Genomic DNA, 12,914 nt, shown 5'->3' with positions numbered 1-12,914 from the left:
AGTTTGCCTCGACAGCCTAACTGCCCAACAACATGGCCTATGCCTTACAGCTCCGCCAATGAACGAGATCACGTGCTACGAGATAATTTGCCACCTAAATGACGTAATAATCCTCCAAGAAACAAATCATCACCCCTCCCCAAGGCCCAATGCCACCCGCGCAATTTCATCAAAATCCAAACCCTTTTTCACCATCCTCAATCAAACATCAAAATTCGGCGGGCTAATTAACCCAGCCAGCCTGTAATGGCCAACAAACCCTCGATCTAACCACGGTCAACTAACCGTAGTTAACACTCCCTCTCCCACTCTCGCACACAGTCTCCCTCTCATCAACCTGATCTATATATTACAGAAGCCTCAGATTTGAAACCTCACAATTTGAAAGGCGTCTTGATACACGCCGACAATACATTTTCCCTTCTTTCTTCATTCTTCTTGTTCTAGAATTTCGCTCTTCTTCTACCCTTCGTAATCTCTGAGAAAATGAGAGAGTGCATTTCGATCCACATCGGTCAGGCCGGTATTCAGGTCGGCAATGCCTGCTGGGAACTCTACTGCCTCGAGCATGGCATTAAGGTGAGATATTCACTCATTCGCTTCATTTGCTTTACCGTTCATTTCTTTTTATTTTTCTGCTGAATTTATTGTAGTAGCAGTAGCTTTTAGATGTTTATTATTATTATTTTTTTCCTGATTTGTGGTTACTTTTCAATGAAAACTTTGAATTATCAGTTCATAAGATCAATGGCGCATTGGGATTTTTTTTTGGTTATGAAATTCGTTAGATCCGGTTTGGATGCGGTCCATTTTTCACAAAATTTTGAAATCCGGATAGATCTACGGCTCGTAAGGGTCGCCTGAGATTTATTGAGTAGTATCTGAATTAATATGGGAAATTTTATGTTCTAAAATTGTTTGATTTTACTTAGGAATTCGTTTAGATCGATTTCTGGCTCTATTTTGTTCAATTCAAGTTCAACTGTGTGTGCAATTTCGTTTGCTGAAACGGTTTGCGTTTTTCTTTTTTTTTCCAGCCTGATGGCCAGATGCCGAGTGACAAGACGGTCGGCGGAGGAGACGATGCCTTCAACACCTTTTTCAGTGAAACTGGTGCTGGGAAGCACGTTCCTCGTGCCGTCTTTGTTGATCTGGAACCCACTGTCATTGATGAAGTGAGGACCGGAGCATACCGTCAGCTTTTCCACCCGGAGCAACTCATCAGCGGCAAGGAAGACGCTGCCAACAACTTTGCCAGAGGCCACTACACAAGTAAATATTTAGCTCCCTTCTTTGTCTGTTTTTCTACACTGTTTCAATCTCAATTTTGTTGACAATCCTGTGTTGTTTTTTATGGTGCAGTTGGGAAAGAGATTGTTGATCTTTGCTTGGATCGGATCCGGAAGCTTGCAGACAACTGTACTGGTCTTCAAGGGTTCTTGGTTTTCAATGCCGTCGGTGGTGGTACCGGTTCTGGTCTTGGATCGCTTCTTTTGGAGCGTCTCTCTGTTGACTATGGCAAAAAGTCAAAGCTTGGTTTCACTGTCTATCCCTCACCTCAGGTTTCTACATCCGTTGTAGAGCCCTACAACAGCGTCCTTTCAACCCATTCCCTCCTTGAGCATACTGATGTTGCTGTGCTTCTTGACAATGAAGCTATCTACGACATCTGCAGGCGGTCCCTTGATATCGAGCGTCCTACTTACACCAATCTTAACCGCCTTGTCTCTCAGGTAGCCATTGTGAATTTTCCATACAATCGTTCGAATTATATGGATGTTGTAATTGATGAATTTGATATGTGTGTGTTGTTTCATTCAGGTGATCTCGTCCCTGACTGCCTCCCTGCGGTTCGATGGAGCCTTGAATGTTGATGTGACTGAGTTCCAGACCAACTTGGTTCCCTACCCCAGGATCCATTTCATGCTTTCCTCCTATGCTCCTGTGATCTCGGCTGAGAAGGCGTACCATGAGCAACTTTCAGTGGCTGAGATTACCAACAGTGCTTTTGAGCCGTCTTCCATGATGGCAAAATGTGACCCGCGCCATGGCAAATACATGGCTTGCTGCTTGATGTACCGTGGGGATGTTGTGCCCAAGGATGTGAATGCAGCCGTGGCCACCATCAAGACCAAGCGCACAATCCAGTTTGTTGACTGGTGTCCTACTGGATTCAAGTGCGGTATCAACTACCAGCCACCCACTGTTGTTCCAGGAGGTGACCTTGCTAAGGTGCAGAGGGCTGTGTGCATGATCTCCAACTCAACCAGTGTTGCCGAGGTGTTCTCTCGCATTGACAACAAGTTTGATCTCATGTATGCCAAACGTGCCTTCGTGCACTGGTATGTCGGTGAGGGTATGGAGGAAGGAGAGTTCTCGGAGGCCCGTGAGGATCTTGCTGCACTGGAGAAGGACTACGAGGAGGTTGGTGCAGAATCTGCTGAGGGAGAGGATGGTGATGAAGGAGATGAATACTAAGAGCTGGATGCAGTTCCTAATGTGTATGGCTGCTATAATATATGATGGCTTGTGTCGTGGTTTTTTTTTAAAAAATGTTGCTGGGCTTGTATGTGCTCTTTTGTGTCGTGGCTGTTTTCTTGTATGTGCTCTTTTGCACAGACTTGGTAGTATCAATAACTATCTTTCTATATAGCCTTTCATGTATTGTTATTGTGTCTCAACTCTCAAGGCTTGATTTTGTGTCAAAAATGGTATCAAACCATCGATAACTTGCTATGTAACAAATATATAGATTTAAAATTTTAAACACAAAAATTGACATCATTTTATGTGTATATAGGTTAGCAATTTTGAAAAAATCTAAAAACTTCAAAACTGCTAACCATTAACTGTAACCACCTAGGTGGTTAGTGGTTTTTTCTAACTGTTTTTAAAAATGGTTAGCGGTTAGTATGGTTAGCGGGCGGTTATTATATTTAAAATTTTAGACACAAAAATTGACATCATTTTATGTGTATATATACAGTTAACGGTTAGCGGTTTTGAAAAAACCTAAAAACTTCAAAATCGTTAACCATTAACTGTAACAACTTAGGTGGTTAGTGGTTTTTCCTAACTGTTTTTAAAAATGGTTAGTGGTTAGTATGGTTAGCGGTTAACAGGCGATTATTAACTGCTTACCTTTTCACCCTAGTAAAAGATAAGAGAAAGCCCAACATTTATACAAAGAAAAGGAACTGACATATATGGAGGTTTTCGGCCAAGAGTCAAAAAAAAATATAGGGTTAAATACCAAATACCCTCTTGGGGTTTGGTAACTTTATTTTTACTCCCTGGGGTTTTATTTTTATCACAGGACCCCCCTGGGGTTTTGATAAAGGGCCAAGTTAGTCCATCCGTTAGTTGATCGTTAGTTGACCGTTAAGATTGACACGTGGACCAATATGATGTTGACACGTGGCACATATTTAATTTTTTTAAAATTAAAAAATGTATTTTTTTTTTAAAAAAAAAAATAAATAAAAATTGGGGGTGGCTTGGCCATTTGGAGCCACCCCAAATTTTTTTTTTTTTAAATACATTTTTTTTAATTTAAAAAAAAATTAAATAGGTGCTACATGTCAACATCTGATTGGTCCACATGTTAGTCGTAACGGTCAACTAACGGATGGATTAACTTGGTCCTTTATCAAAACTCCAGGAGGGTCCTGTGATAAAAATAAAACCCCAGGGGGGTAAAAATAAAGTTACCAAACCCCAGGGGGTATTTGGTATTTAACCCAAAAATATAACAAAAACAGAAGAAAATGAGAAAAATATAACAAAAACAGAAGAAAATGTGTTGAGAGTGCCCATCTATTTCTTGACTTGCCACCAGAGGCGCCTCATTGGAGTGATCCGGTTTCTAATGTAAGTGGAAGGGAACAAGATCCTCTCCAGTCCATTTTGAACTGGAGAATATCCAATTAATGGTCAAGATCTCTTTAAAAAGATCTAAAGAGATTTTGAGATTATAAATAGAACATCTGTCCCATTAATAAAAAAAATAAAAATATATTTTATATTTATATATATATATATATATATATATATATATATAAAAGGGAAATCATATATAAAATCCTTAGGTCAACGCGCTTTTATTAAAAATTCCCTGGGTATTTTTTTTTGGAAATTTAGTCTCTAGGTAACTCGAAACTACTAGAAAAGTCCCTACCGTCAATTTTTGTTAACTGCCGTTAGTCCACTCAAAACTCTCTGTTTTATCTGATTAAAATATTCATTTTTTATTAATTTAATTTAAAAAATTATATCTAAAAAAAAAAAAAATTGAAGGGTGGCCAGGGGTGGCACCGCCACCCCTGGCCACCCCCCCCCCAACCCCCAAGTGGGTGGCCGCGAGCCGCCCTAGGGGTTGCCTGGGGTGGCCCCCCTAACCCCCAATGGGGTGGCTTGCGGGCCACCCCCAGGTGGTTTGGGGCCACCCCAAGCAACCCCTGGGGTGGCTCAAGCCACCCCTTGGGTGGCTTGGGGTGGCTGCGGGGGTGGGCAACCCCTGGGGTGGCCGTAAAATAATAAAAAATGAATATTTTAATCAGATAAAACGGAAAGTTTTGAATGGACTAACAGTAGTTAATAAAAATTGACGGTAGGGAGTTTCTAGTAGTTTCGAGTTACCCAGGGACTAAATTTTCAAAAAAAAATATTTATGGAATTTTTAATAAAAGCGTGTTTACCTAAGGATTTTACATATGATTTTCCTTTTTTAAAAATTATAAAAAATTAAGGGGTAGCTAGCCATCTATTGGGGGTGGCCGGACCACCCCAAGGGCCATTAGGTGGCATTGGGGGTGGCCGGACCACCCCAGTTGGGGCTGGGGGTGGCCAAAGCCACCTAATGGCCCTTGGGGTGGTCCGGCCACCCCCAAGGGCCAAACGAGCTATATATATATATATTAGTTTGGGTTTAGGGGGTGGCGGGACCACCCCCAAGTGCTATGGGGTGGTCTGGCCACCCTTGGCTGGCCATCGGGGTGGCTCTCAAGCCACCCCCAGCTAAAATGGGGTGATTTGACCACCCCACCCCCTATGGCCAAGAAGGGGTGGCTATTTTTTTATTATTATTTTTAATCTGAAATATTATTTTTTGTAGTTGGACAAGTGTCTTATTTGTGACTGTTGGATTTTTAAGAAAAAATTACAGCCATAAACTGAATATTTTTCAGTCCATAATGGACTAAAGAGGATCGTATTTCAAGTGGAAGTCATTGGAAACGGAAGCAATAGGCTATGATAAAGCATGTATTAGTACTGGATACTCTACAATCAACAAAACGATCGTGCATGCCATATCATGTAATTTTGGTGAGGGTCAATTCCAATATTGAGGTAATCAAATGGACACGCTTAATAAGTGAAGCATTCATAAGGTTTCCTTCACTTGGTGGGTAGCCCCTACCCCACCTCCCTACAACTAGGACCTTATTGGGTTGAGGTAAAGCTATGGTTGACCCACTTGAGAGAATGCTTACAACCTTCTTACCGCTTAGGCCTCTTCGGACATTGGTTCCCAGTAAATAGGGATTGCTATGGTCACACTCAAATAAGCTCTCTATGACTGGTCTCTCCCCACCCACCCTTTTTTATTTAGAAAAAAAAAAAAAAAAAAAAAAAAAAGGACCTTCACTCGGCATTTGTACCTCATATTTCCACACACCACGCATGAAAATGTTAGATTCAACCCAAAAGTCTAAATCCACTCCAATCAACTTGTCAAATATAGGAATATAATTGTTTTTAAAGATCCAAAGCAGTGATAATGTGGTTTCCTTGGAAAAATTCTAAATACCCGTTTTTAACATTAGCAACGTCCTAACTTTTGCACAAGGCGATTCTCTATCTCCATTCTCTTCTTCATCAACAGGGCATACTTGGTAACTAGTTGTTGGTCACCAGCCCTCACTGATAGCTTGCAGCTAAGAGATGTCTTCTCCAACTTGTCCTTGTACATGCCTGAGATGGGTACAAAACTGCCCTTCTCTTTGCACAGCCAACCATGAGCAGCCCTCAATGCAGCTCCAAGGGAAGCTGAATCTGTTAGAGAGGGGTTCAAAAGAAAAAAATAAATAAAAAAAAATAAAAATTTTTAAAAATAAAAATCCAGAGGTTTGTCTATCAAGCATAGCTCAAAATCACGAAGGGACGATTGTTGGGAGTGCCAATGTCAGCATTGTTGGACAATTGCAAGATAAAAAAATAGTATCTACCATTACTCTTTTACCAATGGTTATAAATTTAAAATTTAAAAGAAACTTATAGTTATGTAGATAGGAAATGATACCAAAAGGTGTATGCTTCTTACCAGGTCTTTCAACTGTATAGACATCGCAGCCAAAAATGGAAGCTATTGCGCTAAGGATGCTTTGATTTGTTGATGCTCCCCCAGTGGCGATTATTCTTTTCGGGGGAGAAGGCATCCCGAATCTCTCTGCATGAGCTCGCATTGAGAGTAACTGGCCTTCAATTAATGCCCTAACCTGTGGATGAGTTGATTGTTACTCATGAAGAGTTCATGTAGGATCTCATTTGCCTAAGTGAACAATCAACACTCAAAATACTTACCTCAGAAGGAGGATCGAATTCCTCGAGACTCTCATTGTCTGAGAAATTTTCGATGACATAGCGATGGAAGCCAACTAGGACCATAAAGAATTGAGAGTTTATCATTTGATGCTTATTTTATGATAAAGGGGAGGATATATCCACTGCTAAGTTGCTAACCATATTTTCAAATTGGATATGGCACCAAATTAAAAAAATAAATTAGTAAAATGCATTTCAAATTCTTAGTGCAAGCATTGTATGTGCAGAAAACCAGCCCAAAATAGGGGGAAATCCAGCAGGAGATATTGGACAGAGATTGGCTTCAGCCCAAAACCTACCTGGGAGGGGGGGAAGAATTTCATGCTCCTTGTAGTAGAAACCCATCTTACCACCTGTCGCAGAAACTCACATGAGGAGAAAAAAAAAAAAAGAAAAAAAGTATAACAATTGATTCCAGAATAAGTACTAAAAGAATATAGTAACAAACCATTTAAAGGTGGAGTTTGCTGCAGAAATTTATTGAAAACCTCCCAAGACTTCTCCGCATAGCGGTTGCGGACATCTAAAATCAAGATATGGGTCACACTGGGAAATTGATAATATGACTTAACTGGAACCCAAAGGAATAAGTATGAGACAACAAAGTACCTTCACGAGTAAGGGATCCATTCTTGTAGACCAACATTACCATGTAATTTTCAGGGTCCACGGGATTGGGGAAAACATGTCCTTCCAATCTTGGTTGAGGCTCTCTAGTAATCCCAAAGACCTGAGCAATAAGCATGAACAGATTACAACTAAAGCAAGCTGTATAAATCAAGATAAAATTGTAGGTCCAGTAGTATTTAGAAGAAAGTAATGTTGATGATATTCAGCTAATGACTTGAATTATGCAACATCAAAACTAATATGCACCTAATGATTATGGTATGTATCTCCATATAAAGCAATGCTACTGTCATCACTGCCTGAGGTCTCAAGATAACATAGTCCACATCCAATCTTAAGAATACAGTAACTTACAGTGTCACTAGTTCCAAGACTGATTGCCAAATCTCCTGGAGTATTTAGGGTTAAACCTGCAGGTTCAAAATGCTTTTTAATGAAACTAGACAAGACTGAAAGCCAAAATTCAGACTATTGGAAGATATGGTGTTTTTTTTTTTTTGGGGGGGGGGGGGGGGGGGGGGGGTGTGGGAGGGCAAAAAGTTGAATGAAACCATTGCTAAAGAATGTATATCACACATTCACACAAGCCCTGATATATGTCTACAAAGTGTCTCAAGTCTTTGCATGAATTTCTCTCTGATAGTCATTAGATAAATGTTTATATGCTCTCCTCTACCTGTAAGATATCAATAGGTCTTGCAAAACTAAACTGGACAGAAATTTCCTACAAACTGGATTAGTGGATTATAGTTCCTACAACCGAGCTTCTAAAAATATGACATGTGTCTTTTAGCGTGTGAGAAGCACCTGTTTTTTTTAATAGCATTAATAAGAAAGTTGTAGGAGTTCCTACAACCCAGTTTGTAAGAAATTTATGTCCAAACTAAAAATTATAAACATGAATACACTGGAAACTGACAATGTACATTGTCAATCTGTTACCGTCACCAGGGGACATGGGCACACAGGTAGTCATTGGCCAAAAGACTACTAACGAGAAAATTTATCTACTAACGAGAAAATTTATCTTAAAATATCAAAAACCCATATAACTGCATCACATTCATTGATCACTGCTAGAAAATGATTCAAAATACATTAACCAGATAAAAAGGTAAATTCAAATATTCAACAAAGTTTTCAATGTTTAGACATTGATTCAACATCTTATGAATGCTATGCACTTTAATTACTAAACAAACACAATCTTTCAAACTTTAAAACCATCAACTTGTCTATGACATTGTAATTTTAACAAGTTACAGTGAGCATTCTATAGGAGCTATTTTCACCCTTGAGCATTTAGAAAAATTGACATCAGATTATATAACTGAAATGGAACTTGAGATTTCAGAGAGACTGATGGTAAAAATTTGATGGCATTGAGAAGATTATCAATATTGCTATCACAACATGTTTAAAGCCATTTAAAATAAGTTTAAGATGAGTATTCAGTGCAATGCATTTTGGTGAGTATATCACTCGTACAAAAACATGAGAAACATATAATAACATGCCTTGTACTGACTTCACATACATGTCTATGTTCATTGGTCATCAAAGCAACTAAGTCCCGTGGTTAAGCAAACAGGTAGCAAAAAGGCCAAACAATGGCACTGTTGGAAATATAAGAACATAAATTAAATAAGAAATCAACCATAAATCCTTGTAAGAAATTGACACACAGAAGTAACTTAAACAATAAATATAATGGTAGAAAGTAGGGATGAAAAAAGAGCATGCACCTGCCAGGCTGTTAGGGTTGTCTCCTGACCACTGAACAACCAAACAATTCTTATTGAAGTGGAACCTGAGAGTAGATAAATTGATTTTCTAGATTCAGTCTAAATATATTATGCAAGCAACATGCAACAAGTTTACGCATATGTATCTGTCCATATATTCTTAATCCAAATTTCAAGGTACTTCTCGATCCAATTTTGATCCATTGAGGTGATCAAATGCAGATCTCACTCCTAGGTTATACAACTAATTTAATACCATTGTGCTGTTGTGAATTGGATTTATGATTATATGTTCTCACTTCTCAATGCATAGAAATAGTAAAGAAATGATGTCGAACTTAATCAAATGTCAGAAAATTGCATTCACAGCACATATTAATACCCCCAAGCAGTCATCAAACACTCATATTTACACTGATCTTCTTATGCTAATCACATCTCATGCGGTAAAAGTGGATGAGAAGGCTTAAGCTAATCCAAGCAGACGCTAGACAAATTTCAAGAGAACATCAAAGGCATGGTTAATTAATAAAAGATACACCACTAACCTCTCCACAAAGTAGGAAGCAATATTACCAGCAACAGCATGGGCAGGGGCTAACTTCCCAAGCTTGTCCTCCAAAGTAGGGGCAGTGGCCTACCATAATAAAAATTCAATGAACATTAATTAAACTAATTATCAAAATCAATTCCAGAACACTCATGGGGTTGATCATGGACCAGGATGTCTGAAAGCATAACAAACCTCTAAAACCATCTTAGACCAGGTCCTTTGCTTAATGTCCATCAAGTTCATCCCTGCACCATCAGTTTCATCAATAGAAGCATAAGCGCCAATAAGAAGAGACGCCATGAAAGAGCTAACAAGAGAGATCCTCTCAGTATTATAATAAACTTCCGGCTGCGTCTCAAATATCTTCCTAATCTGTGGGCCAGTATATCTCTCGTGCGCCCGTGATCCAGTAAGTCTAGCCAACTCCAATGCCCCTCCAACAGCTTTCTCAATCTCTCTACATTGTGCCGTGGTGCTGCTGTCCATCCATATCGGTGATTCCTTTATTGAAAAGGCACTGCCAAGCTGATCCACCAATGTCTTCTTGGGATCCAATGAAGATAATATTGTAGAACTGCCATTCTTCCAATACACGCTACCATGTTGCTGTCCACTACCAGAAACAGCAACGATTTTGCCAAAATCCAATTTTTTTGAGAGTTTTTGAAGTATGAGATCCAAAGCTTCCACCCAAATTAATGTTGGTGAGACAATTCTGCCATTAACCGAGGGGTCCCTGAAAACCCCATCTTTGGTTTGGTAGTGGGGCAAATCAGTATCAAAATGAACCAGCTCTGTAGTAAAAATGTTGAGATTGGAGTCCAAAACAGTTGCCTTCAAGGACCTTTAAAAACAAATGAAATATTTCATGCAACCAGATTACAAATATTCCAATCCCCCACATATACTTCGTCAAAAATAAAAATTAACCGAGTATACCCAGTTGGAGAAGCATTAACAAAAAAAAAAAAAAAAAAATCGAAGAATAAGCAGAGACAGCCCTCTGATCAATAACAGCTCAATCCCATTGCATGAAATAATTGAAACCCAAATGAATTTCTCAACAAAATGGAATGTGATAAAATTAAGTCTATATATTCTTTGATTTCGTTTCCCGTAAGATCAATATCACAACCAATGCGGTCGAATGTGATAGAATTATAAGAACCCATTAACATAGAAAGATCAAACCCTCGACATAACGATATGGGTACTTTTGATTCGCTGATTATAATCAAAGAATGAAGTTAGAAAGAGTAAGAAAGAGAGAATGGCAACTTACTGAGTAGAACTGTCAAATCCAAGAAAATACGAGTCTTGAGGGAGAGACAAGTCCATTGGAGCAATACCACCAACTCCAAGTGATTCTATCTGCTTTCAGAGACAAAACCAATTTGCCAAAGAGATGATTTTTATGAATCAAATTGATGACAATTGGCAGGGTTTGCTCTATTCTACACTTCTTATACTAATATCATCATTGGCGGTTGATTCGGAAATTAGTTAAGATACCGGATATAATCCAATGAACACACAGATTTATGCTAATGGATAAGGAGGACACGTTCACAATGTTCCTTTTTTATGGGATTACTCTTTTTTCTTTTTCTTTTTCTTTTTTTGATAAAATATGATTCCAATAACTTAATCTTTAATTAAGTCATTAATTACGTGTTAAATTCCAATTTTATGAATAAGGCTATAAATCACAATTTTATCTCACAATGGTAACTCAATCTCAACTAATCTTTAGATTAGTCATTGTTAAACAATAAAAAAAAGATTATAATTGATTGGTCGGAATTGTCGCTCTAACAATGTGGTATATAACCCTTTTTTTTTTTTTTATGAATGAAGTTTTCAATCCAATTAGTTAAAGTAGAATAACGCTAAAAATTATATTTTTATCTCATAATGCTACGTTGCCGTCTCAACTAATATTTGGAACAATCCTTATTAAAAAATAAAATGTTGAAACTGACATCATTATTATGGATAGTAGTGTGATAACCCGATTGGAAAAAATTGCTCACTTGAAATAGCTCGATAGTTTTTGCTCATGTGAAATAGCTCCCTTTTTTTTTTTAAGTCGTATTATATATATATATGTATTGAAAATTAACAGGTGCAGGAACAAAAGCATCATTATTGTGGCTAGAGAGTGGAGAGTATTGTCGTGCTGGTTGAGTGAGGTACAAGGTTGTTGCAGAAGTGGTCATGGAAAAAAAAAAAATTTTGACGTGAGTTTTTACTGCCCTGACAACACGTGATAACAGTAATATATCTTGGATAACGAATTGGATCACCGACAAGCAAACCACTGGATTTGGATTTTAAAATTTGTATATTATCGAGATAATTAATTTTAGTTTTTAATATCTTAAATTCACTTACCTTGATAACATAAATTTATGTATTTGTTTAAACTGTTAGATGAAATGAATAATTTAGATTTTAGAATATAAAAATCTCATATTTTTTTGAAAATATGAGAGGATCTCAATGGCTTGGCTATCAGGGTTTGTGACTTATCAAACAGCAAAAATGTTACAAGAAACAAAAAAAAAAAAAAAAAAAAAAACATCAAGAGGGATAAGGCTCCCCAACACACCCAATCGGAAAAACAGTGCTGAAAAGAACCAAAATAAAAAATAGGAAATAAGCTAAAAAATATTTGATCCTCTGTATCTGGAGCTAAAACCTAAGAAAAGAACCACACAAAATGCAATTTCTAAAGCAGGCCAAGAGTTTGGTGGGCTTGTAAGTAACTGACGATACTAGGGTTTATGACTTGATATTAGTATCGAAGGATTTGGATTTGTCTAATTAGCTGCCCGTATTACATGTAATATGCAAGAGCAATTACAACAGTTACCTAACAATTTTTCCTGAGTTTAAGGATTCAAACTATTTTTTGTTTTTCTATACAAGTACACACTACAATAAATTCCCTTAACCATTCCCTATATCATTAAAATAATATTTTTTTACGTTTACCTTTGTTTTTTTAATTCAACTTATCTTCTCTCTCTCTCTTTTTCCACCATTTCTTTCTTTTTCTCCCATCTCTTTTCTTTTTCTTTCTGTTCGTCCTCAACTGCATAAACTCTTCTTTATATTTCGTCCGTTTTTCTTCTTTGATTTCATCATTTTCTTATCCAATTTTGTTCGTCTACAATTTCGTTTGTGATTTTGCCTATCTGCAATTTCTTCCGTCTACAACTATCCATCCCTCATTTTCGTCTGCAATTTCTTCAGCAAAATGGTTTCTTTATCGTCAAATCGTTTACATCATAGGTACTTTACCTGAATCTAATCAAAAACCAGAAGAAGAGGAAATACATTCTTTTGCAGTGTCTTACCTCATAAAGACCCTTTTTTTC

At 37.8% G+C, this 12,914-nt stretch overlaps 2 protein-coding genes across 2 annotated transcripts; one reads left to right on the top strand and one right to left on the bottom strand.

Moving 5' to 3' along the window:
* The first annotated feature begins 218 nt into the window (after positions 1-218).
* Positions 219-2,670, top strand: LOC132183913 (tubulin alpha-3 chain). Its single transcript, XM_059597381.2, has 4 exons — positions 219-579; positions 1,038-1,272; positions 1,363-1,733; positions 1,822-2,670. The coding sequence occupies exons 1-4, from the start codon at positions 487-489 to the stop codon at positions 2,476-2,478; spliced, it is 1,356 nt and encodes a 451-aa protein (XP_059453364.1). The 5' UTR covers positions 219-486; the 3' UTR covers positions 2,479-2,670.
* Positions 2,671-5,705: 3,035 nt separating this feature from the next.
* XK-2 (xylulose kinase-2) lies at positions 5,706-11,028 on the bottom strand. The gene is made up of 11 exons (XM_059597603.2): positions 10,814-11,028; positions 9,724-10,375; positions 9,527-9,615; positions 8,979-9,043; positions 7,588-7,643; positions 7,213-7,333; positions 7,052-7,126; positions 6,903-6,956; positions 6,583-6,656; positions 6,323-6,497; positions 5,706-6,054 (listed from the first exon to the last, which is right to left on the bottom strand). Exons 1-11 carry the CDS (start codon positions 10,867-10,869, stop codon positions 5,822-5,824), a joined length of 1,650 nt encoding a protein of 549 aa, XP_059453586.2. The 5' UTR covers positions 10,870-11,028; the 3' UTR covers positions 5,706-5,821.
* Between the last annotated feature and the right edge of the window lie 1,886 nt (positions 11,029-12,914).

This window comes from Corylus avellana, chromosome 7 (genome assembly GCF_965113065.1).
Source record: "Corylus avellana chromosome 7, dhCorAvel1.hap1.2, whole genome shotgun sequence".
Lineage (NCBI taxonomy): Eukaryota > Viridiplantae > Streptophyta > Magnoliopsida > Fagales > Betulaceae > Corylus > Corylus avellana.
The sequence above is the reverse complement of the archived record's forward strand: the minus strand, read 5'-3'. Positions and strand labels throughout refer to the sequence as shown.